The 18872-nt window shown below is 45.3% G+C and overlaps 2 protein-coding genes across 3 annotated transcripts in view; both read right to left on the bottom strand.

The window, feature by feature from the left end:
* LOC139577355 (terminal uridylyltransferase 7-like) overlaps positions 1-1082 on the bottom strand; it is a 50744-nt gene extending 49662 nt beyond the window's left edge. Inside the window, exon 1 of one of the 2 annotated variants that reach the window (XM_071404411.1) lies at positions 870-1082. The gene's annotated coding sequence lies outside the window, so the exon portion shown is untranslated. The remainder of the gene's footprint in view (positions 1-869) is intronic. The other variant, XM_071404412.1, reaches the window with a different exon arrangement.
* Positions 1083-9171: 8089 nt separating this feature from the next.
* Positions 9172-18872, bottom strand: part of bmp3 (bone morphogenetic protein 3) — a 104390-nt gene continuing 94689 nt past the window's right edge. Inside the window, exon 3 of the mRNA XM_071404410.1 lies at positions 9172-14315. Coding sequence (XP_071260511.1) covers positions 14124-14315 — 192 coding nt within the window. The 3' untranslated portion in view covers positions 9172-14123. The remainder of the gene's footprint in view (positions 14316-18872) is intronic.

The following is an 18872-nucleotide window of genomic DNA, read 5'->3' as shown; positions in this document are numbered from 1 at the left end:
TCTGGTCCAGGGGGTTTGTGGAGGAACGCACACTAACGAAACCCTGGACAATCGCTAAGTGACCACTAGCTCTGGTCCAGGGGGTTTGTGGAGGAACGCACACTAACGAAACCCTGGACAATCGCTAAGTGACCACTAGCTCTGGTCCAGGGGGTTTGTGGAGGAACGCACACTAACTAAACCCTGGACAATCGCTAAGTGACCACTAGCTCTGGTCCAGGGGGTTTGTGGAGGAACGCACACTAACTAAACCCTGGACAATCGCTAAGTGACCACTAGCTCACACAGGTAATGACAGTTCATTCATTTGGCTTACCTCTATATCTGTTACTAACTCAAAAGCTAGGCTAGCTAACTAGCTAAAGTTAGCTGCTAGCAGTTTGGCACTTTAACCATTAAGGCCCAACGGTTTACGAACAACTGTCAGTACGTTGTGTGGATCACATATTAGACAGCTAATAAGACTTTCGTTACATTTTAAAACAACTTGACTGTTTTTTTTGTTGCGCTAGCTGTTAGCATGTTGTCACAAGGTTGCTGGTTAACTAAAGCCACCATGACGTGACATTTAGCTAGCTTGCTACTGACTTCTTGCTTAACTAAGCCTAAATACTTCGGGTTGGCATGTGTTGGATCTAACGTTATTACTACAAAACCAGTAGCTAGCTGTCTGATTTCACCACCTGACCTCTCTGTTGTGGAATGAAACCGCTAATGTGATAGCTAACTATCTACATTAGCTAGCCTGATATCTAGCTGGCTACCAGTCATTGCTGACTACTCATGCTACCTGTCCATTGGGATGCACTGCTAGCTAGCTAATAGACAAACATAACTGGTTACCATTATAGGCAGATATTTAGAAATACCTTTTGTCTTTGTATGGCCAGCATGCTACTGTGTTTATTCGGTATCGTTAGATTAAATAGCACAACACAGATGATCCATTATATTGACCAGATGCTCAAGCCGCCACTCAAACAACGAACAGAAACGTCTTCAGGGCAGTCGGGAGGACGCAGGGTAAATTGGGACCATTCTAGCCAATGAGGGGGCAGATACGCGTGTGAACAACTAGCGGTCCGGTCTAGAAGTACTTCACGACTGCAGGGTAACTGACACTTTACGTATCACCTTTATGCACAATACATCCATTGAACGTATCACCTTTATGCACAATACATCCATTGAATTATTCAAATAATTGCTGCTGAGAACAATTTTTTGTTCCATCACTCATAGATTTTTAACATTTTATATTCATTCAATGTCTGTTATGTTTTTAGATGAGGTGATGGCATTGCTGCCCCCTGAGATCACTGAGCGCTAATGTGCATGTGACGTGGGTCCCACACACGCAACCCGGATATTGATGGACCATGACATGTCATGCCCTCCCCATTGAGTAGTAGATTGCATGTACTGTATGTATCAAGGTGATAGCTAGATGCTTATCAATATTAGTTACAATGCATTCGGAAGGTATTCAGTATGCTTGACTTTTTCCACATTTTGTTACTTTACAGCCTTATTCTAAAATTGATCAAATGTTTACCTTTATTTAACTAGGCAAGTCAGTTAAGAACACATTCTTATTTTCAATGACGGCCTAGGAACAGTGGGTCAACTGCCTTGTTCAGGGGCAGAATGACAGATATTTACCTTGTCAGCTCTGGGATTCAATCTTGCAACCTTTTGGTTACTAGTCCAACACTCTAACCACTAGGCTACCTGCTGGTTACTAGTCCAACACTCTAACCACTAGGTGACCTGCTGCCTTTTTTTCTCCTAATCAATCTTTACACAATACCCCATAATGACAAAGAGAAAACAGGTTTTTTTTTACATTTCTGCACATTTATTAAAAATCAAAAAACATAAATATCTTATTTACATAAGTATTCATACCCTTTGCTATGAGACTACAAATTGATCATCCTTCAGACGTTTCTACGATTTTATTGGAGTCCACCTGTGGTAAATTCAATTGATTGGACATGATTTGGAAAGGCACACACCTGTCTATATAAGGTCCCACAGTTGACAGTGCGTGTCAGTGTAACAGTTTAACTTTAGTCCGTCCCCTCGGCGCTAACCAGGGATCCTCTGCACACATCAACAACAGTCACCCACGAAGCATCGTTATCCATCGCTCCACATCAGAAACATGCTTTTCGTAAGTAGTTAGCCCTAACTATGCTCTAAATTTAGCTGGAATTTAGCTCGAAAGGATTTGAGAAATATAATTGGTTGAGGATAGGCCTATGATATTGGCCAACGTCTCGTCTTGCTCTGCCAGAATATCAGATCTCAACAACGATTGGAGAAGTGTTGAACATCAATAAGTGCTAGAGCGCATATGATGTTGCTTCATGTAAACCGGATGCAACACGGACAGTCCATGAATCGGCGTATGGGAACAGGACAGTCCATGAATCGGCGTATGGGAACAGGACAGTCCATGAATCGGCGTATGGGAACAGGACAGTCCATGAATCGGCGTATGGGAACAGGACAGTCCATGAATCGGCGTATGGGAACAGGACAGTCCATGAATCGGCGTATGGGAACAGGACAGTCCATGAATCGGCGTATGGGAACAGGACAGTCCATGAATCGGCGTATGGGAACAGGACAGTCCATGAATCGGCGTATGGGAACAGGAGTAGATTACCTTGAAAACCACAGTGGGACATCTTGGACGCAGTCTGCAGTTCTTATTATATCTCAGTGGTAAGGGATCTTGTTTCAGACGTTTCACGTATTTAGCTTATTCTGTGCGTATCCTTACTAGTGAAAGTCAGCGCAAAACGGATTAAATCACAGAATCAGCCTCTTTGGGCGTTCCACAAAACACACTTCATTCTTTCTGTCATTAGTTTCAGGTTTCTCCCATCACGCACAAGTACAGTGAAATGCCTTTACTGCCTTGTTGGGGTTAGAGCCTGCATAATCCATAACAATGTAATACTAAAAATAACAAGGTAGAACAAAAACACACAAGATATAAGAATAAGAAGAACATAATAAATTAAGTAAGCTGTATATGGTATTTGAGAATTAACCAATGATATTAGGCCACTCTTGGCCGTGATTACAGACACCTGTGTGTCTTTTGACACTATATAAACGAGTCATCCCGCAGTGTTTGTGATTATACCCTGATGAAGACAGCAGTAATTACATTTTTGCATCTGAGCTCCTAGAGTGTGCGGATCTCCTTTATTTTCAAGTTTTCTACTCCGCTAGCCAGCACCTCGCCTATATAGGTGTGTCTAGGTGTGTCTTTCTAGGTGTGTGTCTATAGGTGTGTCTTTCTTTTTCTTCTAGATTGCTGAGGTAAGGTACCTAACATTACCTAGGTAACCAGCGAACTACATTTGTTTATCTAAATCAAACGTTAGCCAGCTAGCTTTCATAATACGCTAGCTAGACATTCCAAAGCATATCAATGTAAGTAGCCAGCTGCTATCTGATGATGAGATTTGTAAGATAACATTAGCTTTGTTAGGTTATGTTAGCTAGCTAACTAATTCATCATTCAATTAATAACTAGCTAATTAGCTAGCTAACTATCTACCGCAGAGGCAAACGTGACTATATGTGTTCTATTTGGAGTGTGATTCCATCAACATCTGCAGCGGCCTCAGCATCATGCTCAGCACCAAGAACTAGGGTAAGTCACCTTCTAAAATCTTACAAAAATGTTCGAAATCTTTCCATGACTCAACACCCCTTCAAATTAGTGGATTCGGCTATTTCAGCCACATCTGTTGCTGACAGGTTGATAAAATCGAGCACACAAGCCATGCAATCTCCATAGACAAACACTGCCAGTAGGATGGCCTTACTGAAGAGCTCAGTGACTATCAACGTGGCACCGTCATAGGACGCCACCTTTCCAACAAGCCAGTTCATCAAATGTCTGCCCTGCTAGAGCTGCCCCGGTCAACTGTCAGTGTTGATATTGTGAAGTGGAAACATCTAGGAGCAACAACGGCTCAGCCGCGAAGTGGTAGGCCACACAAGCTCACAGAACGGGACCGCTGAAGCGTGTAGCGCGTAAAAAATATTCTGTGCTCGGTTGCAATACTCACTACCGAGTTCCAAACTGCCTCTGGAAGCAACGTCAGCACAAGAACTGTTCGACGGGAGCTTCATGAAATGGGTTTCCATGGCCGACCAGCCTCACACAAGCCTAAGATCACCATGCGCAATGCCAAGCGTTGGCTGGAGTGCTGTAAAGCTCGCCGCCAATGGACTCTGGAGCAGTAGAAACGCGTTCTCTGGAGTGATGAATCACGTTTCACCATCTGGCAGTCCGACGGACGCATCTGGGTTTGGCGGATGCCAGGAGAACGCTACCTGCCCGAATGCAAAGTGCCAACTGTAAAGTATGGTGGAGGAGGAAGAATGGTGTGGTGCTGTTTTTCATGGTTCAGGCCCCTTAGTTCCAGTGAAGGGAAATCTTAATGCTACAGCATACAATGACATTCTAGACGATTCTGTGCCTCCAACTTTGTGGCAACAGTTTCCTGTTTCAGCATTAAAGTGAGGTCCATATAGAAATGGTTTGCCGAGATTGGTGTGGAAGAACTTGACTGGCCTGCACAGAGCCCTGACCTCAACCCCATCGAACACCTTTGGGATGAATTGGAGCGCCGACTGCGAGCCAGGCCTAATCGCCTGACATCAGTGCCCGACCTGTTATAGCAGCAAATACAGCTACAGCGCATAATTATGTCTGAAACATTGCTTACCAAGAAGACAGTGAATATTTCTGAATGGCTGAGTTATAATTCTGACTTAAATCTCCTTGAAACTCTATGGCAAGACCTGAAAATGGTTGTCTAACCATGATCAACAACCAATTTGACAGAGCTTGAATAATTTTGAAAAGAATAATGGGCAAATATTGTACAATCCAGGTGTGCAAAACTCTTGGAGACTTACCCAGAAAGACTCACAGCTGTAATCACTGGACAAGGTGATTCTAACATGTATTGACTCAGATGGTGAATAGTTATCTGATCAAGATACAGTGCCTTCGGGAAAGTATTCAGACCCCTTGACTTTTTACACATTTTGTTATGTAACAGCCTTACTCTAAAATGTATTAAACACACACACACACACACACACACACACACACACACACACACACACACACACACACACACACACACACACACACACACACACACACACACACACACACACACACACACACACACACACACACACACACACACACACACACACACACAGATCCAGCTCAGAGGCCCAGCTCATGAGCTCCATCAGCAATAGATGTGAATATAAAAAGGAAAATTAATGTGTTTATTCCACAAATATTAGTGCATTGAATCGTGTTGTATGGCATTGAATCGTGTTGTATGGCATTGAATCGTGTTGTATGGCATTGAATCGTGTTGTATGGCATTGAATCGTATTGTATGGCATTGAATCGTGTTGTATGGCATTGAATCGTGTTGTATGGCATTGAATCGTGTTGTATCGCATTGAATCGTATTTACTCCCTGGACAGGACGCTAGTCCACCCCCTGGACAGGACACTAGTCCATCACCTGGACAGGACACTAGTCCACCCCCTGGACAGGACACTAGTCCATCACCCGGACAGGACACTAGTCCATCACCCGGACAGGACACTAGTCCACCCCCTGGACAGGACACTAGTCCATCACCCGGACAGGACACTAGTCCATCACCTGGACAGGACACTAGTCCACCCCCCGGACAGGACACTAGTCTACCCCCTGGACAGGACACTAGTCCATCCCCTGGACAGGACACTAGTCCATCACCCGGACAGGACACTAGTCCATCACCCGGACAGGACACTAGTCCACCCCCTGGACAGGACACTAGTCCACCCCCTGGACAGGACACTAGTCCACCCCCTGGACAGGACACTAGTCCATCACCCGGACAGGACACTAGTCCACCTCCTGGACAGGACACTAGTCCACCCCCTGGACAGGACACTAGTCCATCACCCGGACAGGACACTAGTCCACCCCCTGGACAGGACACTAGTCCACCCCCTGGACAGGACACGAGTCCACCCCCTGGACAGGACACTAGTCCATCACCTGGACAGGACACTAGTCCACCCCCTGGACAGGACACTAGTCTATCACCCGGACAGGACACTAGTCTATCACCCGGACAGGACACTAGTCTATCACCCGGACAGGACACTAGTCCACCCCCTGGACAGGACACTAGTCCACCCCCTGGACAGGACACTAGTCCACCCCCTGGACAGGACACTAGTCCACCCCCTGGACACCCGGACGTCACACTAGTCCACCCCCTGGACAGGACACTAGTCTATCACCCGGACAGGACACTAGTCTATCACCCGGACAGGACACTAGTCCACCCCCTGGACAGGACACTAGTCCACCCCCTGGACACCCGGACGTCACACTAGTCCACCCCCTGGACAGGACACTAGTCTTAGTCTATCACCCGGACAGGACACTAGTCCACCCCCTGGACAGGACACTAGTCCACCCCCTGGACAGGACACTAGTCCACCCCCTGGACAGGACACTAGTCCATCACCCGGACAGGACACTAGTCCACCCCCTGGACAGGACACTAGTCCACCCCCTGGACAGGACACTAGTCCATCACCCGGACAGGACACTAGTCTACCCCCTGGACAGGACACTAGTCTACCCCCTGGACAGGACACTAGTCCACCCCCTGGACAGGACACTAGTCCATCACCCGGACAGGACACTAGTCCACCCCTTGGACAGGACACTAGTCTATCACCCGGACAGGACACTAGTCTATCACCCGGACAGGACACTAGTCTATCACCCGGACAGGACACTAGTCCACCCCCTGGACAGGACACTAGTCCACCCCCTGGACAGGACACTAGTCCACCCCCTGGACAGGACACTAGTCCACCCCCTGGACACCCGGACGTCACACTAGTCCACCCCCTGGACAGGACACTAGTCCATCACCCGGACAGGACACTAGTCTATCACCCGGACAGGACACTAGTCCACCCCCTGGACAGGACACTAGTCCATCACCCGGACAGGACACTAGTCCACCCCCTGGACAGGACACTAGTCCACCCCCTGGACAGGACACTAGTCCATCACCCGGACAGGACACTAGTCTACCCCCTGGACAGGACACTAGTCTACCCCCTGGACAGGACACTAGTCCACCCCCTGGACAGGACACTAGTCCATCACCCGGACAGGACACTAGTCCACCCCCTGGACAGGACACTAGTCTATCACCCGGACAGGACACTAGTCTATCACCCGGACAGGACACTAGTCTATCACCCGGACAGGACACTAGTCCACGCCCTGGACAGGACACTAGTCCACCCCCTGGACAGGACACTAGTCCACCCCCTGGACAGGACACTAGTCCACCCCCTGGACACCCGGACGTCACACTAGTCCACCCCCTGGACAGGACACTAGTCTATCACCCGGACAGGACACTAGTCTATCACCCGGACAGGACACTAGTCCACCCCCTGGACAGGACACTAGTCCACCCCCTGGACACCCGGACGTCACACTAGTCCACCCCCTGGACAGGACACTAGTCTTAGTCTATCACCCGGACAGGACACTAGTCCACCCCCTGGACAGGACACTAGTCCACCCCCCGGACAGGACACTAGTCTATCACCCGGACAGGACACTAGTCCACCCCCTGGACAGGACACTAGTCCACCCCCTGGACAGGACACTAGTCCACCCCCTGGACACCCGGACGTCACACTAGTCCACCCCCTGGACAGGACACTAGTCTATCACCTGGACAGGACACTAGTCTACCCCCTGGACAGGACACTAGTCTATCACCCGGACAGGACACTAGTCCACCCCCTGGACAGGACACTAGTCCACCCCCTGGACAGGACACTAGTCTATCACCCAGACAGGACACTAGTCTATCACCCGGACAGGACACTAGTCCACCCCCTGGACAGGACGTTAGTCCACCCCCTGGACAGGACACTAGTCCACCCCCTGGACAGGACACTAGTCCACCCCCTGGACAGGACACTAGTCCATCACCCGGACAGGACACTAGTCCATCACCCGGACAGGACACTAGTCTACCCCCTGGACAGGACACTAGTCTACCCCCTGGACAGGACACTAGTCCACCCCCTGGACAGGACACTAGTCCATCACCTGGACAGGACACTAGTCCACCTCCTGGACAGGACACTAGTCCTCCCCCTGGACAGGACACTAGTCCACCCCCTGGACAGGACACTAGTCCATCACCTGGACAGGACACTAGTCCATCACCCGGACAGGACACTAGTCCACCCCCTGGACAGGACACTAGTCCACCCCCTGGACACCCGGACGTCACACTAGTCCACCCCCTGTACAGGACACTAGTCCACCCACTGGACAGGACACTAGTCTATCACCCGGACAGGACACTAGTCTATCACCCGGACAGGACACTAGTCCACCCCCTGGACAGGACACTAGTCCACCCCCTGGACAGGACACTAGTCCACCCCCTGGACAGGACACTAGTCCACCCCCTTGACAGGACACTAGTCCACCCCCTGGACAGGACACTAGTCTACAGTATCTCCTGTTTCTGTAGTGAGACAGATTGATGTACAGGACACCCCCTGGACAGGACACTAGTCTATAGTATCTCCTGTTTCTGTATTGAGACAGATTGATGTACAGGACACCCCCTGGACAGGACACTAGTCTATAGTATCTCCTGTTTCTGTAGTGAGACAGATTGATGTACAGGACACCCCCTGGACAGGACACTAGTCTATAGTATCTCCTGTTTCTGTAGTGAGACAGATTGATGTACAGGACACCCCTGGACAGGACACTAGTCTACAGTATCTCCTGTTTCTGTAGTGAGACAGATTGATGTACAGGACACCCCCTGGACAGGACACTAGTCTATCAAACTGCTGATATACCTGTTCCTTATGACCTGTAAGGAAGCACTCCTTTCAGATGCATACATCCCTCAAATGGAACAATGTGAAGAAGAAAATACTGGAGGATGACAGACAAACACTTCACAATAGTTTACATATAAACAAAAACAATGTGTATACAAAACAATTACTGTTTACTGGATATAAATTGCAATACTATGAGGATGTAAATTTTTATTAGCAACCATGATTATTATCAACAACAACAAAAAAATTCACTAATTGAAAACTCTCTCTGTTCTCTTATAAAAAAATACCCAGTTTTTATAAAAGTAAATCTATGTTTGCTAGTTGGAGACAGGTCAGCTCAGGTTAGTCCACGTCAGCTGATTCCGTCCCTTCAGTTGTTCTGTGATTCTATAATTCCGTAGAATGTTCTAGATTGTTCACGAAGAAGCCTTTTCAAACGGTGATTCTGAATTCCATTTCAGTTGATCAGGAGCTGAATTCAACGAGAGTGTGGTCCCTTCTCCAAGAGACAGCATTAGAATATCATTGACATATAGTGCATTATATACAAAAACACTGTACAAATCTATATTAAAATAAATCTAGCGTTTGCCTCTACATTGTATTCTACCTGCTGTAAATAAATATTTGGTTGACTGACTTCATTATGTAGGAAATAGTTGAATCCATAGCAAAGTAAAGACTAGAAAGACATGGCGATCCACCAGTGATGGTATCCAGTCATGCCTTTCGAGCCTCTCAGTGATGTATACTGCACATGCATTTAGAGACAATACCAATGTCTAGTGAGATTGGTAGCCGGGGCTTGGTAGCCAATGACGAGACGATATGTGCTGGTGATTTGCCTGTCAGGCCATGTGGGTAAATGAACTCCGGGTTTGAATAATGATGTCATCCTGCTCTCAGATCAAGCCAGTTGTAGATAACATGTTGTTACTCGATATGGCTATGTTATTCTAAACTACACTCATCGGCCACTTTATTAGGTACACAACCACGTTCACCAAATGGATCGCTCCTACAGACAGTGAGTCATGTGGCCCTGGCTTGCTATATAAAGCAGACAGGCTTCAAGGCATTCAGTTACTGTTCCATTGAACGTTAGAATGGGAAAAACGAGTGACCTAAACCACTGAGCGTGGTGATTCAGTATCTCATAAATGGCCGTCCTCCTCCTTCACGTGTACCTAATTAACTGGCCTGCTACTAAATGGGTGTACCTAATATACTGGGCTGGTACTAGATGGGTGTACCTAATTAACTGGCCTGGTACTAGATGGGTGTACCTAATATACTGGCCTGGTACTAGATGGGTGTACCTAATTAACTGGCCTGCTACTAGATGGGTGTACCTAATAAACTGTCCTAGTACTAGATGGTGTACCTAATATACTGGCCTGGTACTAGATGGGTGTACCTAATAAACTGGCCTGGTACTAGATGGGTGTACCTAATTAACTGGCCTGCTACTAGATGGGTGTACCTAATATACTGGCCTGGTCCTAGATGGGTGTACCTAATATACTGGCCTGGTACTAGATGGGTGTACCTAATAAACTGGCCTGGTAATACTACTACTACTACTACTACTACTACTACTACTACTACTACTACTACCACGACTACTACTACTACTACTAGTACTGTTACTACTACTACTACTACTACTACTACCACGACTACTACTACTACTACTACTACTACTACTACTACTACTACTACTACTACTACTACTACTACTACTACTACTACTACCACTACTACTACTACTACTACTACTACTACTACTACTACTACCACCCACCGCTCCGTATGCGTTGAAAGCAGCACCGAGCCTATTCAACTACAACACTACCACCCAACCTAGTCAGCCTATTCAACTACAACACTACAACACCCAACCTAGTCAGCCTATTCAACTACAACACTACCACCCAACCTAGTCAGCCTATTCAACTACAACACTACCACCCAACCTAGTCAGCCTATTCAACTACAACACTACAACACTACCACCCAACCTAGTCAGCCTATTCAACTACAACACTACCACCCAACCTAGTCAGCCTATTCAACTACAACACTACCACCCAACCTAGTCAGCCTATTCAACTACAACACTACCACCCAACCTAGTCAGCCTATTCAACTACAACACTACCACCCAACCTAGTCAGCCTATTCAACTACAACACTAAAATAAAATATATTCTCAGGTAAACTATAACTATCATTTTTTTACCACATTTTATCCCACACTTTAATGTATGAAATATAGCTTACTTGTTTTGCATATGAATTATTCTTAGAAGTTCTATCAATATGTACAATTATACTTTATGGATAAACTATCTGAACAATGAAAAATATGTATGTAATGCACTCTACATCACAATATCTGGCTTTGGAATCAAATATATATCTCTATAGCAGCCAAGGCAATACGTAGGTATACATGATGTTCATATATAGTGAGTAACAAGGTCATAGTAAGGACATAGACACTGTAACATATAGCCATGCAGTACAAAATGGAGGAGGAGGAGGAGTTGGAGGAGTTGGAGGTGGAGGAGGAGGACGAGAGGAGGTGGAGGAAGAGGTAGATGTGAAGGAGGAGGTGAAGGGGAGGAGGAGGAGGAGAGGAAGGAGGAGGGGGAGGGAGAGGAAGAGGTGGATGAGTTGGAGAGGGGGGAGGAGGAAGAGGACGGAGAGGTGGAAGAGAGGAGGAGGTGGTAGAGGAAGAGAGGAGGAGGAGGTGGTAGAGGAAGAGAGGAGGGGGAGGAGGTGGTCGAGGAAGAGGTGGAGGGAGAGGAGGAGGTTCCTTGGTAATGGTAAAAAAAAATCAGAACTGGGGAGGAAGGATATAGAATGTGTCTGTCTGACCACTTCAGTCAACCCAGAAGAGTCCCACTGAGGCTGTACTGGGGTGATGAGGCTGTACTGGGGTCCTGTGATTATTAAAACAGGGGCTGTACTGGGGTCCTGTGATTATTAAAACAGGGGCAGTACTGGGTTCCTGTGGTTATTAAAACAGGGGCTGTACTGGGGTCCTGTGATTATTAAAACAGGGGCTGTACTGGGGTCCTGTGATTATTAAAACAGGGGCAGTACTGGGTTCCTGTGGTTATTAAAACAAGGGCAGTACTGGGTTCCTGTGGTTATTAAAACAGAGGCAGTACTGGGTTCCTGTGGTTATTAAAACAGGGGCAGTACTGGGTTCCTGTGGTTATTAAAACAGGGGCAGTACTGGGTTCCTGTGGTTATTAAAACAGGGGCAGTACTGGGGTCCTGTGGTTATTAAAACAGGGGCAGTACTGGGGTCCTGTGGTTATTAAAACAGGGGCAGTACTGGGGTCCTGTGGTTATTAAAACAGGGGCAGTACTGGGGTCCTGTGGTTATTAAAACAGGGGCAGTACTGGGGTCCTGTGGTTATTAAAACAGGGGCAGTACTGGGTTCCTGTGGTTATTAAAACAGGGGCAGTACTGGGGTCCTGTGGTTATTAAAACAGGGGCAGTACTGGGTTCCTGTGGTTATTAAAACAGGGGCAGATACAGTGAACTGTTTTGGCATTGTACTCCAGCACTTTACATTTGAAATGATACAGCCCTTTTTGTACCAAGTTCCCCCATTTTAGGGGAAAAGTTAAGTATTTGGTTCTATATTCCTAGAACGCAATGACTACATCAAGCTTGTGACTCTACACACTTGTTGGATACATTTGCTGTTTGTTTTGGTTGTGTTTCAGATTCTATTGTGCCCAATAGAAATGAATGGTAAATAATGTATTGTATTTGGAGTCAATTTAATTGTAAATAAGAATAGAATATTTTTATATATAGAATATAACACTTTAATGTGGATGATGAGTGAGAAACTTACAGACGCACAAATATTATACCCCTCACAAAAATGTCTTGGGGGTATGCTAACCTCCCCTGTTATTGTAATGGTGAGAGGTTAGCATGTCTTGGGGGTATGCTAACCTCCCCTGTTATTGTAATGGTGAGAGGTTAGCATGTCTTGGGGGTATGCTAACCTCCCCTGTTATTGTAATGGTGAGAGGTTGGCATGTTTTGGGGGTATGCTAACCTCCCCTGGTATTGTAATGGTGAGAGGTTAGCATGTCTTGGGGGTATGCTAACCTCCCCTGTTATTGTAATGGTGAGAGGTTAGCATGTTTTGGGGGTATGCTAACCTCCCCTGTTATTGTAATGGTGAGAGGTTAGCATGTCTTGGGGGTATGCTAACCTCCCCTGTTATTGTAATGGTGAGAGGTTAGCATGTCTTGGGGGTATGCTAACCTCCCCTGGTATTGTAATGGTGAGAGGTTAGCATGTCTTGGGGGTATGCTAACCTCCCCTGTTATTGTAATGGTGAGAGGTTAGCATGTCTTGGGGGTATGCTAACCTCCCCTGGTATTGTAATGGTGAGAGGTTAGCATGTCTTGGGGGTATGCTAACCTCCCCTGTTATTGTAATGGTGAGAGGTTAGCATGTCTTGCATCTGTAACTTTCTCACTCATCGTGATTCATTAAGGACTACTTTAATACACAAGTGAATTTGTCCCAATACGTTTGGTCCCCTAAAATGGGGGGGGACTAGGTACAGGAAGTGCTGTACTTTCTAAACGGTTCACCCGATATGGATGAAAATACCCTGAAATGAATGTTGACAGTCTGCACTTTAACCTCATAGTCATTGTATCATTTCAAAGTGCTGGAGTACAGAGCCAAAACAACAACACATGTGTCACTGTCCCAATACTTTTGGAGCTCAGGAATCACAGAAGGCCTTTCATTCTGGGTGTTTTGGCCTCCCGCTTTAAGGTGCTACCTCAAACTGCACTAGGTCCTCCTCTCCAGCGGCTGGTTAATTCTATTCAAACAAGTAAAAAGCCATGATGATGATGGTGGTGATAGCGATGATGATGGTGATGATGAGACTAGTCAGCTGTTTATTTTCCAGGGTGCTTCAGGCTTCCAGTAGGAGGAAGGTCCAGCAGTCCTTCCCTGAAAAGGTCCATCTTCATTTAGATAGTAGATTGTAATCCCTAATCTCTCTGACAGTGCAAAAGTGGAATATCCTTGATAGGTGGCGATGTTGCAGAGAGATTGTTCTATGTGTGTGTGTGGTAATTGTCCCTATCTGCAGGCGCAGGAGTCCACAGTCATGTTTGGGTAGACTTTGAGCACCACGTTCTTGTCCTCGTCGAAGAAGAGGATGGAGAGGGAAGACATCTTGTCTGGGACACAGCAGGGCTCAGGGATACCAGACACCACCCCTACCGCTCTCACAATGCTTTGGATGGTGGCGTGGTTACTAGGCTTCAGAGACTACAGGACAGAAGAGAAGGAGGTTAAAGAGGTTAAAGAGGACATTCTATAACTAACTAACCAGACAAAGATCTATCTGACTGGAGTAACTAACCGGAGAATGTTCTATCTGACTGGAGTAACTAACCGGACAATGTTCTATCAGACTGGAGTAACTAACCGGACAATGTTCTATCAGACTGGAGTAACTAACCAGACAATGTTCTATCAGACTGGAGTAACTAACCAGACAATGTTCTATCAGACTGGAGTAACTAACCAGACAATGTTCTATCAGACTGGAGTAACTAACCGGACAATGTTCTATCAGACTGGAGTAACTAACCGGACAATGTTCTATCAGACTGGAGTAACTAACCAGACAATGTTCCATCAGACTGGAGTAACTAACCAGACAATGTTCTACCAGACTGGAGTAACTAACCAGACAATGTTCTATCTGACTGGAGTAACTAACCAGACAATGTTCTATCTGACTGGAGTAACTAACCAGACAATGTTCTATCAGACTGGAGTAACTAACCGGACAATGTTCCATCAGACTGGAGTAACTAACCAGACAATGTTCTATCAGACTGGAGTAACTAACCAGACAATGTTCCATCAGACTGGAGTAACTAACCAGACAATGTTCTATCTGACTGGAGTAACTAACCAGACAATGTTCTATCAGACTGGAGTAACTAACCAGACAATGTTCTACCAGACTGGAGTAACTAACCGGACAATGTTCTATCTGACTGGAGTAACTAACCAGACAATGTTCTATCAGACTGGAGTAACTAACCAGACAATGTTCCATCAGACTGGAGTAACTAACCAGACAATGTTCTACCAGACTGGAGTAACTAACCAGACAATGTTCTATCTGACTGGAGTAACTAACCAGACAATGTTCTATCTGACTGGAGTAACTAACCAGACAATGTTCTATCAGACTGGAGTAACTAACCGGACAATGTTCCATCAGACTGGAGTAACTAACCAGACAATGTTCTATCAGACTGGAGTAACTAACCAGACAATGTTCCATCAGACTGGAGTAACTAACCAGACAATGTTCTATCTGACTGGAGTAACTAACCAGACAATGTTCTATCTGACTGGAGTAACTAACCGGACAATGTTCTATCTGACTGGAGTAACTAACCAGACTATGTTCTATCAGACTGGAGTAACTAACCAGACAATGTTCTACCAGACTGGAGTAACTAACCAGACAATGTTCTATCTGACTGGAGTAACTAACCAGACAATGTTCTACCAGACTGGAGTAACTAACCAGACAATGTTCTACCAGACTGGAGTAACTAACCAGACAATGTTCCATCAGACTGGAGTAACTAACCAGACAATGTTCTATCTGACTGGAGTAACTAACCAGACAATGTTCTACCAGACTGGAGTAACTAACCAGACAATGTTCTATCTGACTGGAGTAACTAACCAGACAATGTTCTATCTGACTGGAGTAACTAACCAGACAATGTTCTATCAGACTGGAGTAACTAACCGGACAATGTTCCATCAGACTGGAGTAACTAACCAGACAATGTTCTATCAGACTGGAGTAACTAACCAGACAATGTTCCATCAGACTGGAGTAACTAACCAGACAATGTTCTATTTGACTGGAGTAACTAACCAGACAATGTTCTATCAGACTGGAGTAACTAACCGGACAATGTTCTACCAGACTGGAGTAACTAACCGGACAATGTTCTATCTGAATGGAGTAACTAACCAGACAATGTTCAATCAGACTGGAGTAACTAACCAGACAATGTTCCATCAGACTGGAGTAACTAACCAGACAATGTTCTACCAGACTGGAGTAACTAACCAGACAATGTTCTATCTGACTGGAGTAACTAACCAAACAATGTTCTATCTGACTGGAGTAACTAACCAGACAATGTTCTATCAGACTGGAGTAACTAACCGGACAATGTTCCATCAGACTGGAGTAACTAACCAGACAATGTTCTATCAGACTGGAGTAACTAACCAGACAATGTTCCATCAGACTGGAGTAACTAACCAGACAATGTTCTATCTGACTGGAGTAACTAACCAGACAATGTTCTATCTGACTGGAGTAACTAACCAGACAATGTTCTATCTGACTGGAGTAACTAACCAGACTATGTTCTATCTGACTGGAGTAACTAACCGGACAATGTTCTATCAGACTGGAGTAACTAACCAGACAATGTTCTATCTGACTGGAGTAACTAACCGGACAATGTTCTATCTGACTGGAGTAACTAACCGGAGAATGTTCTATCAGACTGGAGTAACTAACCAGACAATGTTCTATCTGACTGGAGTAACTAACCAGACAATGTTCTATCTGACTGGAGTAACTAACCGGACAATGTTCTATCTGACTGGAGTAACTAACCGGAGAATGTTCTATCAGACTGGAGTAACTAACCAGACAATGTTCTATCTGACTGGAGTAACTAACCAGACAATGTTCTATCAGACTGGAGTAACTAACCAGACAATGTTCTATCTGACTGGAGTAACTAACCAGACAATGTTCTATCAGACTGGAGTAACTAACCGGACAATGTTCTATCTGACTGGAGTAACTAACCGGACAATGTTCTATCAGACTGGAGTAACTAACCGGACAATGTTCCATCAGACTGGAGTAACTAACCGGACAATGTTCTATCAGACTGGAGTAACTAACCGGACAATGTTCCATCAGACTGGAGTAACTAACCAGACAATGTTCTATCTGACTGGAGTAACTAACCAGACAATGTTCTATCAGACTGGAGTAACTAACCAGACAATGTTCTACCAGACTGGAGTAACTAACCAGACAATGTTCTATCTGACTGGAGTAACTAACCAGACAATGTTCTACCAGACTGGAGTAACTAACCAGACAATGTTCTACCAGACTGGAGTAACTAACCAGACAATGTTCTATCTGACTGGAGTAACTAACCAGACAATGTTCTATCTGACTGGAGTAACTAACCAGACAATGTTCTATCAGACTGGAGTAACTAACCAGACAATGTTCTACCAGACTGGAGTAACTAACCAGACAATGTTCTATCTGACTGGAGTAACTAACCAGACAATGTTCCATCAGACTGGAGTAACTAACCAGACAATGTTCTATCTGACTGGAGTAACTAACCAGACAATGTTCTATCAGACTGGAGTAACTAACCAGACAATGTTCTATCAGACTGGAGTAACTAACCAGACAATGTTCTATCTGACTGGAGTAACTAACCGGAGAATGTTCTATCTGACTGGAGTAACTAACCAGACAATGATCTATCTGACTGGAGTAACTAACCAGACAATGTTCTATCAGACTGGAGTAACTAACCAGACAATGTTCTATCAGACTGGAGTAACTAACCGGACAATGTTCTATCTGACTGGAGTAACTAACCGGACAATGTTCTACCAGACTGGAGTAACTAACCGGACAATGTTCTATCTGACTGGAGTAACTAACCGGAGAATGTTCTATCAGACTGGAGTAACTAACCAGACAATGTTCTATCTGACTGGAGTAACTAACCAGACAATGTTCTACCAGACTGGAGTAACTAACCAGACAATGTTCTACCAGACTGGAGTAACTAACCAGACAATGTTCTACCAGACTGGAGTAACTAACAAGACAATGTTCTACCAGACTGGAGTAACTAACCAGACAATGTTCTACCAGACTGGAGTAACTAACCAGACAATGTTCTATCTGACTGGAGTAACTAACCAGACAATGTTCCATCAGACTGGAGTAACTAACCAGACAATGTTCCATCAGACTGGAGTAACTAACCAGACAATGTTCTATCTGACTGGAGTAACTAACCAGACAATGTTCTATCAGACTGGAGTAACTAACCAGACAATGTTCTATCAGACTGGAGTAACTAACCAGACAATGTTCTACCAGACTGGAGTAACTAACCAGACAATGTTCTATCTGACTGGAGTAACTAACCAGACAATGTTCTACCAGACTGGAGTAACTAACCAGACAATGTTCTACCAGACTGGAGTAACTAACCAGACAATGTTCTATCTGACTGGAGTAACTAACCAGACAATGTTCCATCAGACTGGAGTAACTAACCAGACAATGTTCTATCTGACTGGAGTAACTAACCAGACAATGTTCTATCAGACTGGAGTAACTAACCAGACAATGTTCTATCAGACTGGAGTAACTAACCAGACAATGTTCTATCTGACTGGAGTAACTAACCGGAGAATGTTCTATCTGACTGGAGTAACTAACCAGACAATGATCTATCTGACTGGAGTAACTAACCAGACAATGTTCTATCAGACTGGAGTAACTAACCAGACAATGTTCTATCAGACTGGAGTAACTAACCGGACAATGTTCTATCTGACTGGAGTAACTAACCGGACAATGTTCTACCAGACTGGAGTAACTAACCGGACAATGTTCTATCTGACTGGAGTAACTAACCGGAGAATGTTCTATCAGACTGGAGTAACTAACCAGACAATGTTCTATCTGACTGGAGTAACTAACCAGACAAT

This window comes from Salvelinus alpinus, chromosome 5, assembly GCF_045679555.1.
Source record: "Salvelinus alpinus chromosome 5, SLU_Salpinus.1, whole genome shotgun sequence".
Taxonomy (NCBI): Eukaryota; Metazoa; Chordata; class Actinopteri; order Salmoniformes; family Salmonidae; genus Salvelinus; species Salvelinus alpinus.
This window is presented reverse-complemented; position numbering and strand designations above follow the sequence as displayed.